This window comes from Orcinus orca, chromosome X (genome assembly GCF_937001465.1).
Source record: "Orcinus orca chromosome X, mOrcOrc1.1, whole genome shotgun sequence".
NCBI classification, from domain to species: Eukaryota; Metazoa; Chordata; class Mammalia; order Artiodactyla; family Delphinidae; genus Orcinus; species Orcinus orca.
Genome location: NC_064580.1, coordinates 120,276,425 through 120,290,960, shown reverse-complemented (window position 1 = coordinate 120,290,960; position 14,536 = coordinate 120,276,425). Strand labels below are relative to the sequence as shown.

Here is a 14,536-nt window from a genome sequence, read left to right as displayed (position 1 = left end):
GATGTCCTGGAGTTTGGACCTTTGCCCCTGGCTTTCTGGTGAGTGAAAGTAGTTTATGTCCCAGGCGTAGATTGTGAGAACGAGGACACTGGTCCTCCTTACCCAGTGATATTGTCCAGAGTGTGATTTCTTTCTTATGTGGCTGAGAGGAGAAGGTCAGCAGTGCTTCTGGGGATGCAGATCTGCGGGACCCCCAGAGTTCTTTTCGGCACGATAAGAAATCACGTGTGCGTTTCTGGCTGTCCTCTAATGTGCCCGCTGTTTCTCTCCCTTTCTCATTTGTCACATAGAAACCGAGGTGCTCCTCCGTGTGAAGGACATCAGCCATTTCTTAATGCAAGACATTGCCTTCCTGTCTGGTAAGTAGACTTTTTCATATATTTAGACCAGATAAATGTTTGAATCTATTAGCAAAGTTAGTTTGGTCCCTCTTATATAAGTGGCTGTATAATTTTTATATTTTAATAAACATTCATACATTGTGCATGTAGTTGCTAAAAAATGGACATTTAGAGAATAACTAGAGGTTTGAAATATGTTTAGATATGTGATTAAAACCAGTCTTACCAGTCTTGTATATTGGACGTTTGGGCAAGTCTTCAGCAATCTGTGATGGGTGAAAGTGGAATACATCTCCTAGGTGGGTGCAGGCTGAGTGAGAGGGTAACCACTCAGGTGGCTTCTTTGAGGTTTCCCCCTCCACCATAGCTCTGATGACTTAAATGTTCATTACAAATGCTGCAAGTCACCCTAATTAAGCATCATGTGTTAAGTTTTTTTTAAAAGGATTTCATTTACACATGATAAAAAAGTTTACTTTTCTAAAATATGTATAGGTATTTGTATATGTATATGTATTCGTATATAATTTCTAAAAATTGTGATGAAATACACATAACATAAAATTTACCGTCTTAACTCTTCTTTTTTCTTCTTTTTTAATGAAATTTTATTTATTTATTTATTATTTTTATTTTTGGCTGCATTGGGTCTTCATTGCTGCATGCGGGCTTTCTCTAGTTGCGGTGAGCCGGAGCTAGTCTTTGTTGCAGTGCGTGGCCTTCTCATTACAGTGGCTTCTCTTGTTGTGGAGCACAGGCTCTAGGCGAGTAGGCTTCAGTAGTTGTGGCATGCGGGCTCAGTAGTTGTGGCACATGGGCTTCGTTGCTCCACGGGCATGTGGGATCTTCCTGGACCAGAGCTCGAACCCGTGTCCCCTGCATCGGCAGACGGACTCTCAACCACTGCGCCACCAGGGAAGCCCATGGAAGCCCATTTTTAAGTGTACATTTCAGTGGCATTAAATACATTCACATTGTTGTGCAACCATCACCACCATCCATCTCCAGAACTCTTTTTGTCTTATAAAACTGAAACTCTGTACCTGTTAAAAAAATTACCCCTCATTCCTTCCTCCATCTAGCCCCTGGCAACTACCACTCTACCCTCTGTCTCTAGGTATTTGACTAGTCTAGGTGCCTCATATGAGTGGAATCATTGCTGTGTTTGTCTTTTTGTGACTTGCTTATTTCACTCAGCTTAATGTCCTCAAGGTCTTTCTATGTTGTAGCGTTTTTCAGAATTTCCTTCCTTTTTAAGGCTGAATAACATTCCGTTGTATGGATGGACCACATTTGTTTATCCATTTATCCATTGATGGACACTTGGGTTGCTTGCACCTTTTGGCTATTGTGAATAATGCTGCTCAAAAGCATTACATATGTTTAGAGATATAGCAATGGGAAACCACCCTTGTCTTTTTAATTTGGTCAGATATCTAGGGAAAGCTTTGCCTAAAGACAAGCAGATTCCTTTCAGGTGTTCGAGTAACTTGAACTATGCCATTAAACTTTATATTTATTGTATTACACAGATAAGAATTTACGAGTGTATGCATTGTTTGCATGAAAATCCTTCTTAGGTGTTGAGAGTACAAGAGACCATCTTATTCCTTTTAAGTAGTTTAATTATTTCTCCTGAAATGATACCTACATGCTTGGTTTACTAAACACACATTAACTTTACAGATGATCCTAATTGGACACTTCAATCTGGCCTCTGCTTTAATGATTATAATTAGTGGTAATTGTGGTGACTTAATTAATGTGGTTTTATGTTTTATTTTATAAGTGGTATAAATGTGTGGTACGCTTTCACTGTTGAGATTCAGGGATTTTACTGAAGCTTCTTAGTGTTTTTCCAACTGTGTTCCAAATAGAACCACCCTCAGGACCTGTTCCCAGACCTAGATCCCGCTCCACAACTTCTTTCCTTATCTGATTTTTCTAGTTGTTTTAAAAAATGCTTATGCCTGTCGTTTCTTTTGAAGAAAGGGTTCCCAATGGGAAAAATACTGAAAACCCCCAATTCAGAATATAAATATCTCCCTTGTTCTTTTCTCGCATGTTTATTACCTAGTATAGCACTTGTAGATACTCAGCAGTAATAACGGTTTATAGATTAGTCAATGACAATCTGTCCTTAACAAGAACAAACATTCTTTCCTTTGACAGGTATAGTTTGCCTAAGTGTTGCTTGGCAAGTCTAAGTTATATTATATATTATATATATATAGAGAGAGAGAGAGCATTATATGTTATATATTATTTATATTCCTAGTTCTACGCCATACAGTACCTATAGAGGCCCTTTGTTTCATGATTGGCTAATCTCTTGGTTCAGAGTTGTACAGTTTCTCCTTTGAGTTCCTTTAAAATTCTTGGGTGGGTGCCCTCATTTTCCATGATTATCTTTCTTCATCCTGCTCTTTAAGTCTAGAATGTTATAAAGATTTATCGTCCTTTGATTTATTACTTTGGTCTAGTTTGATTCAACAGATACTATGGGAATGGGGACCTCCCTTCAGTTTCCGTTGGTAAAGATTAAGGCAAGGAATGAATTTGATCTTTCCCGAGTACACTCGTGTAGAATATGTGTTCTGCTTTTGTTGGATGGAGTGTTCTAGAAACGTAAATTAAGTCACAGTGCTGAGATTGTTATTCGGGTGTACTGTTTCCTAATGAACTTCCTGTCTACTTGTTCTATCACTTATTGAGAGGGGTGGTGAAATTTCTGACTAAAATTCTGGATTTGTTTATTTCTCCTTGCAGCTCTATCCATTTTTGTTTCATGTATTTTGAAGCTCTGTTATCAGATACATAAGCGCTTAGGATTGTTATGTCCTCTTGATGAATTTACTGCTGTTTGATTATCAAATGATCTTCTTAATCTTGATTCTGAAATCTTCTTTGTCTAAAATTAGACACCTTCCTTTTGACTACTTAGCATGATATATCTTTTTCCATCTTTTTGCTTTTAATGCATTGTGCCTTTATATATATATATTTTTTGTGTGCCTTTATATTTAAAGTGTGTTTCTTGTAGGCAATATATAGTTGTGTCTTGATTGTTTTATCCAATTTGATGATGTCTAACTTTTAATTGGGGTGTCAAAATCATTTACATTTAATGTGATTATTCATGGCTCAGTTTAAACCTATCATTTACTGTTTGTTTTCTATTTGTCCTATTCTTTGTTTTTTTCCCTCCATTTTTGCTTTCTTTTGGAATTAGTTGCTTTATCATTCTACTTTCTCTCCTTTGCCTTTGTCATAGTTTTATTGCATATTGAATATTTTTATATCCTGTACCTTTATTCACTTAAATTTAGCCAAACAAGAATTACAACTAAACCTCTCAAAAAAATTCTTTTAGCAAGCTAAATTCAAAGGCCACAGTACAACTTTTCCCCTAAAATAATCTTTCAACTTCCATTTAGCACTAATATGCATTGAGCACCCACTCTGTGCCCAGGTGTTAGGCTGACTACAGAGTGGGACCTTAGGCACATGTAAGGCTCATCCCTGCACTAGGTGGCTTTCATTCTCAATCCTCCAGGCTGCGTAGAGGGCTGTGGAGTGGGGTGCACACTGAATTTTAACCCATGGAGAATTTGTGGTCTTTCTTTCTTTGCATTAGTAAGATTCCTATTCCATTGCTTATATTGTTTCTTCCACCAATCCGTTAGAACATCACTTATTTCCTATAGTTTGTATCCTATACTCTTCATGCTCACCATGACTCTAAGTGGTCAATTTTATCAAGGTTTCCACTTGTTATCAAGCTGTCAGTGACTCACTTGAATTTAGGCTCATAGCATTGGTATAGAAACAGTTATTTCCCAATACCCATGGTTGTCCAATATGAGTGATCAGCTCTATTTTCAACTGCATTTATTATACACATTCTGTGAAATTTTTTCTCATTTTGCCTTCTCTACTCCCTCCCTCCCCTCTTTCTTTTTCTTTCTTCCTTCCTTCCTCCCTCCCTCCCCCTTCTCTTTCTTCCTTTCTTTTCTTCTTTCTTTCTTTCTCTCTCTCTGTCTCCCCCCCCTTTCTTTCTTTCTCCTTTTTTATTTCAAAACCACCCTGCTACTTTTTAGACTTCAGCAGGAGCATGGTGCCGTTTTGGTTTCTGTGGAGATCATCATCCTTATAAAAGTTGCATTGGCCCCAGACTGTCTTCTAACCAGCCCTCTCAAATCTAAAATCCTCTTTCTTGCATTGTTGTCACATAAATGCTAATTTGTTTTTTTATACTATTTTAGGTGGCCGGGGAAAGGACAATGCTTGGATCATTACGTTTCCGGAAAATTGTAATTTCAGATGCATACCGGAAGAGGTGATAGCAAAAGTGCTGACTTACTTGACGTCTGTTGCAAGGTATAGCATTTCATTACATTTTTTTTCAGTTTGCTTTCTATTGGCTACCCATTTGAATGTAGTAACAGGAAAATGGTGTTTTAGTGTGGCTTTTGTTATTGTAAATGATCATAAGACTCACCTTCAGAGTAGGTAAGAAATAACTTAGAAGGGGAAGCTGACAGCTACCTAAATTGCTATAAAAATTATACTGAGGGCTTCCCTGGTGGCGCAGTGGTTGAGAGTCCGTCTGCCGATGCAGGGGACGCAGGTTCGTGCCCCGGTCCGGGAAGATCCCACGTGCCGCGGAGCGGCTGGGCCCGTGAGCCATGGCCGCTGAGCCTGCGCGTCCGGAGCCTGTGCTCCGCAACGGGAGAGGCCACAACAGTGAGAGGCCCGCGTAAATGCAAAAAAAAAAAAAAAAAAAAATTTTACTGAGGCTCTATGAAAACCAAATTGGGGGCCTAGAAGTATTTGTCCCCATGCAGAAGAAGATAGGTTAAAAATGATGGTCATACATAAAGCCTTTAATTCGCCTAAAAGGAACTCTCACTAGCCAGTAGCTAGACAGCTATTCTTCATTTCTTCCAAGGATAAAATAAGAAGACTGAAAGTTAAATAGACTCAAAAGTGATATTGGAATGGATTAGGAGTTACTTGATATTAGAAATCATTTGAGATGAGAATGCTTTAAGGGGAAAGTTTCAGATGCTTCCTTAAAGATTTTATTTAGGTTGAAAACAAATTTTTTAAAGGAAACATTTTCTGGTTATTAATCCTGAAGACTAAGAAGGCAGGAATCTAAAATCATAATATTGTGAAGAAGCTCATGAACAAAAATCAAATCCCAGAAAACTAAATTTACACGGCACCCCTTAAAGCTTGAAAGTGGTCTTTTTAGGGCAAATAAAAGTTTTATTATCCATTACACTGCCTTCCCTCAAGGAGCAGGCAAGAGGTAAGAATATGTATTTAACAGTGTTTTTCTGAATGAATGAATGGATTGTTGACTCCTGATGGATTGCCGTGAAGTTACATCTGACGTCATGAAGGACAGCTGTCTATAAGGTTTTCCCATGCCCCAAATCATAGTATTCCGAAACCATTTTAGTGGCCTACCTGCATGACACTATTACTTGCCTATTTAAAAGATTGACATTAGTGACAAAAAAGAAATTTTAAATAGCGAGTAGTGGAATATGGAATTAAATTGGCTTTCCATTGTAGCACTTTGTGATAACTTTCCAAATCTGTCTTCAGGCAAGACATCACATGTAAATGAAATAATCAGAAGTAAGGACATATCTAGCAAAGTTGGGTTATTACTAAGAAAAACAGAGTATTTCCTCTCATCTTGTAGGCAAAATGAATCTGACTCCCGATTTACCATTATTCTTGATCGAAGACTGGATACCTGGTCTTCTCTCAAAATCTCTCTCCAAAAAATCTCAGTGAGTACCAATTTATTCTACAGTAACTTTTTTTTAAATAGATCTTTATTGGAGTATAATTGCTTCACAGTGCTGTGTTAGTTTCTGTTGTACAACAAAGTGAATCAGCCATATGCATACATATATCCCCATATCCCCTCCCTCTTGAGCCTCCCTCCCACCCTCCCTATGCCACCCCTCTAGGTGGTCACAAAGCACCGAGCTGATCTCCCTGTGCTATGCGGCTGCTTCCCACTAGCCATCTATTTTACATTTGTATTCTACAGTAACTTCTTGACTTTGTTTTGCATTATGCTTTCTGTTTGTGGGTTACAGCTTATTTTGATACTGATGGAGACAATAAAAATAGATGGAATGGGGAGGTGGAAAACTAGAGAGGCGAATTGGTAAAGGAGATTGAGCTAACCAACTCTACCCAAAATAAAACCTAATAGGAAAGAATGGGTAGTTAATGGTTCAAGTTGAGTGAGAAGTGATTCATGGTCCCCTATGCCTTTCAAAGCAAGGCAGTTTTTTTATGAGAACTGCTTTAAAAATGGAAATAGCTGTGTTGCTGTATACTCATTATATATGGAAAAGTATAAAGAAGAAGGTTTAAAACAATAGTCAATAATCGAACCGTCCAGAAATAAGCACTTTTTAACATTTTGGTGTGTATCTTTCTAGACTTTTCTTTCCCCTGGGGTAGAGAGGGAAGGGAGTCACCTGCAAAATGACATATTGTCCCTATTGGAAGCTAGTCCCCAGCTCTCCAAGACCCAGAGAGAAAAAACAGTTTCCCTAAAGGAGACAATATGAGAGATGCAATCCTGCCCACAGCCAAGATGATCTCTTACATTATTATGCTCATCTGCATATTGTCTGACACTTCTCTTTCATAGAAGAAGAGGGAGGTGAGGAACCCATAGACTCCTCCCGAGCTGGTAAGAGTGGGGCTGTCTGCAAAAGTGCCGTGCAGTCAACTTCCTCTATCAGACCAGAATAGCTGGGAATCAATATATGTTTTTCTTTGAGAGTCCAATGTCATCAGCCATCTGAAATTCTTCCTTTGTCTCCGGACTCACGCGGGAGGCCACAGCCAGCAGAGGCAGTTGGTTTAGTTGTGAAGACAAGACAAAAATGTAGGTTGTTGGACTTCTGAGCCAGTGTTCATTTTGCTCTACTAACTTGCTGACGAGTGTAAGAAATACACTGGCACTCACATGGTAAAATGAATGAGATCATTATTCTTCTCATACCCAGTATGAATTATTCCTCATCTTGGGCAAGTCAGCAAGGTAGTTTTTTGTTTATTTTTTATAACAGAAGTGTTTAATCCTAAGCAATGAAGAGAAGAGTTAATACCACATTCATACAAGTTACCAAAATAAAATAGTAAAACCTCGATTTTGTATAATACATTTTTGCTTTTTCAAAGGCATTCACATTTATTAAGTAATGTTGATTCTCTTCGTTTCCTGATTAAGTCCTGTGGGCAGGTATCATTATAATTGTCCCATAGATGAGGGAATTACATTGATATACGCATTTTGGAAAGATTACATGTTGAATCCAAGGTCAGGAGCAAGAATTGAATTTTCATGAACTGCAGTTGGTGACCTTTCCACCTGCTGCTTCCTATCATTTTCCAAATGACATGTGGATAGACAAATACATTAAATTTTTTTTTAGAAAAAGGTAAAAATTCCTTTGGAGAGAGTACATCTGGCGTCCGGGTACTATTGAGCTCTGTCAATGGGCTGAATCATATAAAAGGCATTTATTGTGCCCTGGCCTTTAGGATCGGTCCTTGGGCTTATTGAGCAGACTTTAGTTTATGACAGTAATCGATTATTTAATACTAAATATAGCACTTGTTACAATAAAACATTTTTTTATCACCCAGCCCAGCGTTTTTTCTTTTGGCCAAAACTACCTGCTTGATGAGATTAATTTTCATTGAGTGACTGGTTGGCACATGGCATCAGTTTTTTGGTAAAGTTTTATTTTTATTTATCAAATAGATTGCTTAGAACAGAGGTCTTGTTTTTCCCAAAAGAGAAATACAAAATTGGGTCTTGATAGTATTGATTTGGGGTCAACAAAGGAATAATGACTTTGTTGACCCCAACAGAAAGGGGAGGTGATGCTCCCCTTTCTGTTTCCCTAGGGAATGCTCTCTCAGGGGGGAAGTGTGAAGTATGCCCAACAAAGAGCTTTGAGCCCAAGGTCGCTTTACTTGCATAACAGTCGGGCAGGAGTGGGAGGTGGGGGGACGGCAGGTGACGATGACATGTAACTGGCTATAGATTAGTTTAAGCGTTGTTTCTTTTTAGCATTTTAAATGTTTCTGCTTATGGTAGAGCTTCTATACCCATACTCAAAAGCACATTAATTATATCTCAACCATTAATAGCCATTGGACACTGTTTGCAATAGAGGTAAATATTGAATGCAAGCCAATTGCAAGAACAAAAGTTGACATTCAGAAAGAATTTCTGGTGAAAATGGCCATTGTATAGATAGGTCTAACTGTCTTCAGTACATTATTTTAAACTAGTGTCTATGAAGTAATTATATAATTCAATTTGAAGATCTTAATTTCTAGATTCCAAAAGAAACTACGCAGTTAGGCTATACTTCATAATGATAAGAGACAAGATTTTTTATTTTTTAGTTATACATTTTGGGGAAATGTTCATTTGGGAGAGCATCCTATCCATCTTAGAAAGTTTGCACGTTCTGCTCTTTCTAGATTATCATCAGGACAAAATTTCACAAGCTATTAACCTTTCACAAGGCTTAAACCCAGAATAGAATTTAATTTAAAAAAAAACAAACAGAATTGAATTTCAAGTTACAGACCAGGGTAGGACAAGATTAAAGATATCAGTTAATACTACCTTCACAAAGATTCTTAGCATTCCACCTTAAAAATCAAATTGCGCAGAGGAGAAAGCCAGTCCCATCTAGCCCCTAGGAGGAGAGTCATTTTTTTTTCCTTCCTCCACTCCCTGGACGAGGCTGATCTTCTTGAGCAGTCCAGCACCAGCTAATCCATGAGGTTCAATCAGGCTAAGTAATTGGGGGAATGTGTCGACTCTGAATTACAATGAGCAGCAGGGAAGGCTCTGTCAGCTGACGAATCAGGGATAGTGGTTTTTTTGCAGCGCTGCCACGGTGGTAATGGAAGCAGCTACGGTAGCTTTGTTTGATAGAGATTTTTGGCTGCCGCTTTTAAATACTACCTAAGAAGCGGCTCATATTTCATCAATGTGGCATTGACAATTGGAAAAGAAGAGTGTTATTGTGTATAGGCGAGATGGCAGAAGCAACTCCCCCGAGAGGCAAGATGAGGTTCAGAAGGAATGCGGTAAGGGCTCTGCCTGCAGTCCTGGAAAGCCTATTCCCAAGTTCAAGTGCAGGGATGCGGCAGCATGGTGCTATAGCACAAACTGCTGAATGGGGCTTTTAAGGACAGAGGGCGAGAATGGAGTCTTGTGTTTGCATGGACTGCATTGATGTGATTCCTGTGATACGGACATAGGGGAATGTTAAGGCCAAGGAGGTAGAATGTAATTTCAAAATCTAAACGTGATCGAGTTTATGAGGAAGCACCATCCGTCATGGTACTTGTTCAAGACTGTATGAGCAATTTTGAATCGTTGGACAGAGTAGCTTTAAGTGACCAGTTAAAATAATATCTAACAAAAGGATTCGTCCTTCCTTTCACCATGGTCAAGTAGAGTATGATATCATGGACAGACCTGGAGACGACTTCATCAGCATTTAAAAAGGCAGCCCTTCCTGGGTGTTACCGGACAAGTGAAAAAATGTTGAAGTCTGATGATCTGAAATCTTTCTGATTTCATTTCTTCCCCATATTCAAACTTGAAAGACGCAGATTTCTAGCCTGTTGACAACTGTTTCTTAAAGGAAAAAAAGTGACTCACTGTTCTTGATAAGCTAGACTCTCCTTTCAGATACATTTTCAAATTTTCCCATCGTTGGTTCATTTGTATACTAAATTCCCAGCAAATTTCTGAAGGGATATTTAGATGTATTTTGGAGAGATACAAAGTAACACTAGCTAATTTGATAACTAACTGGTCATCAGCAAGGTTTTCAGGGCTACTCTTTTTCTTTCAAAACTTAAGGTAATATTCTTGATGTTATGATTTAAAATATAATACTTGCTTATTTAAATAATCAAGACAACACACAAAAAATAAGAAAGTGAAAATCAGTCATAGAAAAAAATGACACTTGGAATCAAAAGTAAGATCAGGGAAATAAACCAGTAAGAATTTTATTGTTGTTGAATGACAGTAACATCAATGGGTGAGTAAACGGTTTATTTTCTAATAAAGCTCTTGGCACAAAATGGTATATTAAAAATTACAGTTTAGGATATGAATCTTTTATCTCCAGCTCTACACATGATTTTGTATTATGGGAATAATAGCTTCAGACTTTTAACAGACAATTCATGGTGCACAAGAGATGCCTGTGTATATGCTTTGCAATACTGGGTGCAACTGACATTAGTACTTATGTTATCAAAAGTAATTTACTTAAGCTTTCAGAAAATTCCTAATTCCTTTATATGCATAGATGTTTTCTCAGTTCTGAACTTTGTTTCGTGTAGATGCACATCCCTTAATATACACACAAATTAATACAGCACACAAGTACTCAGTGAATAGATATATCTAGTACTGTGCCACACACAACATGGGTTACAAAGGTAAACATGGAATGGCTACAGAGCTGAAGGAGCTTTCAATCTAGTAGAGAAGGTAGGACATGTTCATAAATAACTATTAAATAACTATTATGAAAGAACTTCTAGTTGGTAGGGAAGGGCTCACAAAGGAGATGACGTTTGTTTGGACCTTAAGGAAGAGCATATGTGTCTATTACCTTTCTTGGTTTCTTTCTTCTCTTTTTCTCTCAAATGAATTACTTTAAGTGGTCCCTATGAACAGCTAGCTTGAAATGAAATTGATTGGATTAAGCCTGAAGCCCAGAACTATGGTGGAAGACAAATTTGTTCTGCTTGCATGCATAGGGGCTGACCAGAGTGAAAAATTTGCAACTCAGTTGGTGACACCATAGTTTGACTTGGAAGGATCTCTGGAGTTGGGCTGATTCTAGAGGCTATGATAGGTAGCACCTGGAAGGATGGTAGCAGTGGATTTAAAGTCCAAAGAGAGGCTTAAACTGGCTACTTGGTGGAAATTGCAATGAGTGTGAACAAGTGAGGGGGTTGAGAATGGATATGGGACAAGAAGGGCGAATCACAAGGAAAAGAGTATTGCCTGGGACTGTCCCACTCCTGAGATCCCTTGGCAAGTTATTTGGCTATCTGTGGAATAACTCTTCCTTTCTGTACCCTTTAAGGGTGGGGTATGTGGGAAGAGTGCGGGAGTAGCTCACGGCCTTGGAAACTCTTCTCTGTAGTTTGAGGTCACGAGATGTTTCCCAACTTATTCTAACGTGATGGTGTGGACCTTATCGAGGTCAGTCACATTGCCAACAATTCAGTATTTTATATTCTGTAACAGTTATATTCTGTAACTATAACAATATGAAATTATAATAGTTTTGTTCAGTAGGCTCCACGATGCTAAATTGTTTCAAACATTTGTTTTTCTGTTAGTATTTGTCCTATTTTCTAGATGTCAAGGTCAAGTTATTCCTAAATGCCAGGCAGCAAGTCTGAGTTTGCATTCAGCCTGTGCGTTAAGTACGTGTCCTGGGAAGGGTTAAGGGTCCTGGAAAGAGCTTGTCCTTAGCATTCAGACTGGCCTGGTTTCCCTCTTATTGTGACTGCATTTCTCTGCCCTAAAGATGCAAAGAAAAAGCTCTAGGAATATAAATTGTTTTCATAGTAAAATAATCAAATTTTTATGTGGCATCAGCCACTGTTAGCGTTTTTAAAGAAATAACTAGAATAACTGAAAAGCGAGCAGGGGGTGTATGAATTGCCTGTCTGAGATGCCGCACAAAAGAATATTAAACAAGGTTAATTTCCAGACTTCAGTAGTGAAAAAGCGATGCCTTTTGTCATTGTTATTGCTGTCCAAACTGCCGTGAGGCCATATAACTGGGTGATCTGAAGACAGGCATGAGGAGAAGGGAGTAAATGTCTTCTCCAGGAGGGGAAGGGGAGAGAAAACGAATTCTGTGCACCTTAACTTGAAGAACCGGTCGGAGCTGCTGCCGAGGGCTGGGGTGGGGCCGTGCTCAGAAATGGGAGAAATGGCTCTGCGCCCTATGAAGACAGGCGGCATGTTCATTTTTACTGAGGCGCCTTTAAGCAGTCACATGTTGGAACTCCAAAAAAAAAAAAAGCCTGCAACCAGTGCCTAAAACCAGTGCTGTTTCCTCTCTCATGCTGCATGCTTTTTTTTGGTAAAGAAGAAAGCAATAAAAGAAAACGAGACTGACCCTTGCTCACATCTTTTTGCTTTTCTGACAGGCTCTCAAAAACGATTTATAGTTTGAAAATCTAGGGTTTGATTTTGGAGAAAATAGGAACTGTGCCTTTTCATGTTTATATAACCATCCAGATTAGAGATCTTTAAGGCAGCATACCAGAGAATGTAGAAATGTAGTTTCCCCAAACCGAATGGGAAACCTCAGGGGGCTTGCGCTATATTTGCTATATGTGCATCTGATCCTGTTTATGATATGTGATATGCTGTTTGAATGTTCATTTCAATAGCGGCTTTAAAATAGATTATCTTGAATCTTTTAGTTATGCAGACATCTGTATATAAAGAATAGAATCTGTCTCTATACCTATTTGTATGCTCACATGCAAACACATGCAGACTGACCCTAAAGCCAAAATGGCCTTTCAGGTTAAAATTTCTCAAGAGTGCTCTGTCCCCTCCAGATTCTCATAGCCAGCGATCACAGCCAGAGAAGTGGACAGAGCGTTGATACTGGCCCAGGTTCAGATGTATGAAGCTTTAGTTCCAAGGTTGCAAACTGGTAGTCCATACATGTGTTTTGTTGAGACCATCCAGTGCTTTAACAAACTTTCCATTTGTTTCCCATCTTTGAAAATCGTGTTTCCCACAGAAGTCTGGATTTCTGGCTTTTGAGAAATCACAGATTAGGCAGAGCTGGGCCCACCTTCCCACATGACAGCGTTTAGCTGGAACTGACTAGTTGTGAAATGAGGATAAAAGAACCTATTGCATGTAAAATACTTAGTATGATGTCATAATATCATAATGAGGAGAATTCTCATAATAGTCATTCAATAAAAAGCAACACTCCCACCCATGGCCAGCTAGCCAATCTCCTGTCCCTACCTTAAGGCTTTGAGGGGTCCTGAATACATGTAAATATATGTACATGTGTGTGTATATATATATATATATTATGCTGGAGAGAAGCTATTAAAAGTCATTCACATGAGGTTGTGGTTTTACTATAACTAGTTTGGCACCTGTGTAAATTTGGGTAAGTGAGTGGGACTGGGATTCATACATGGGATCTAATGCATGATTTAGTTTTCTAAAAAAATAACTGACAAATCACATGAATTGTTTGAGTGCCACCCAAGTGTTTAGTAGTTTTGCCTACTAAATAATAACTGTTGCCTACAAGTTATTTATTCCTTCAAATGGCTTAGATTTGAGAGTAGCTGTTGGGTTAACAGAATCCATGTATTCTAGGAAGATTTGCGTGGCAGCTCAATAAAGATTCTAAAATTATCCTATAAGGAACAACATTGCAAATGTAATTATACAGGCAGTAAATGAAGTGTTCATCCTTGATAGGGTGTTTTCTTTAGAAATGCAAATATCTGTGGGCTTTTAAAAATATGTATTTATTTATTTATTTGGCTGCATTGGGTCTTAGTTGCAGCACGCAGGATCTTCGTTGCAGCATGTGGGATCTAGTTCCCTGACCAGGGATTGAACCGAGACCCCCTGCATTGTGAGCTCGGAGTCTTAACCGCTGGACCACCAGGGAAGTCCTATAGGTTTTCTGTGATAAGCAAATCACTAAACATTTTGAAGGAATTAAGGGAGGAGAAGGTATGATAAAATAATCAGGAAGTTTTACTTAAGAATGATCTCCTTAGAATGTAGAAATATCTTTAGAAGCATTTTATTCTGCTTTCAATGTTTGGGATAAGCCACTTTATCAAATAGATGGAATAACTGATTTAGTAAAACAGCCAGCATGAAACCCCTGACTTGGGAGCAGCTGAATACCCGCAAACCCTGCCTGAACTCTCTTCCCCATGGATGCTGTGAACAGTGATTCTGCTTCTCTCTCCTCTCTACTTTGTTCCCTGCTGTGTGATCAGCTGTCCCAGGGCCTGGCTGCTTGTTCTCCTAGGAGTGGCAGGTTAGAGACCAGGGCCTGACCTCAGGGCAG

General features: G+C 38.7%; 1 protein-coding gene across 9 annotated transcripts in view; it reads left to right on the top strand.

Moving 5' to 3' along the window:
- The first annotated feature begins 295 nt into the window (after positions 1–295).
- The window catches only part of MCF2 (MCF.2 cell line derived transforming sequence), a 72,733-nt gene continuing 58,492 nt past the window's right edge, over positions 296–14,536 (top strand). For 4 of the 9 annotated variants that reach the window (XM_033403646.2, XM_049704399.1, XM_049704398.1 and 1 more), the window contains exon 1: positions 9,120–9,503. In XM_033403646.2, coding sequence (XP_033259537.1) covers positions 9,453–9,503 — 51 coding nt within the window. In that variant the 5' untranslated portion in view covers positions 9,120–9,452. Of the gene's footprint in view, positions 360–4,606; positions 4,722–6,060; positions 6,152–9,118; positions 9,504–14,536 lie in introns of those variants that run through there. The other 5 variants (XM_049704404.1, XM_049704400.1, XM_049704403.1 and 2 more) reach the window with 2 other exon arrangements.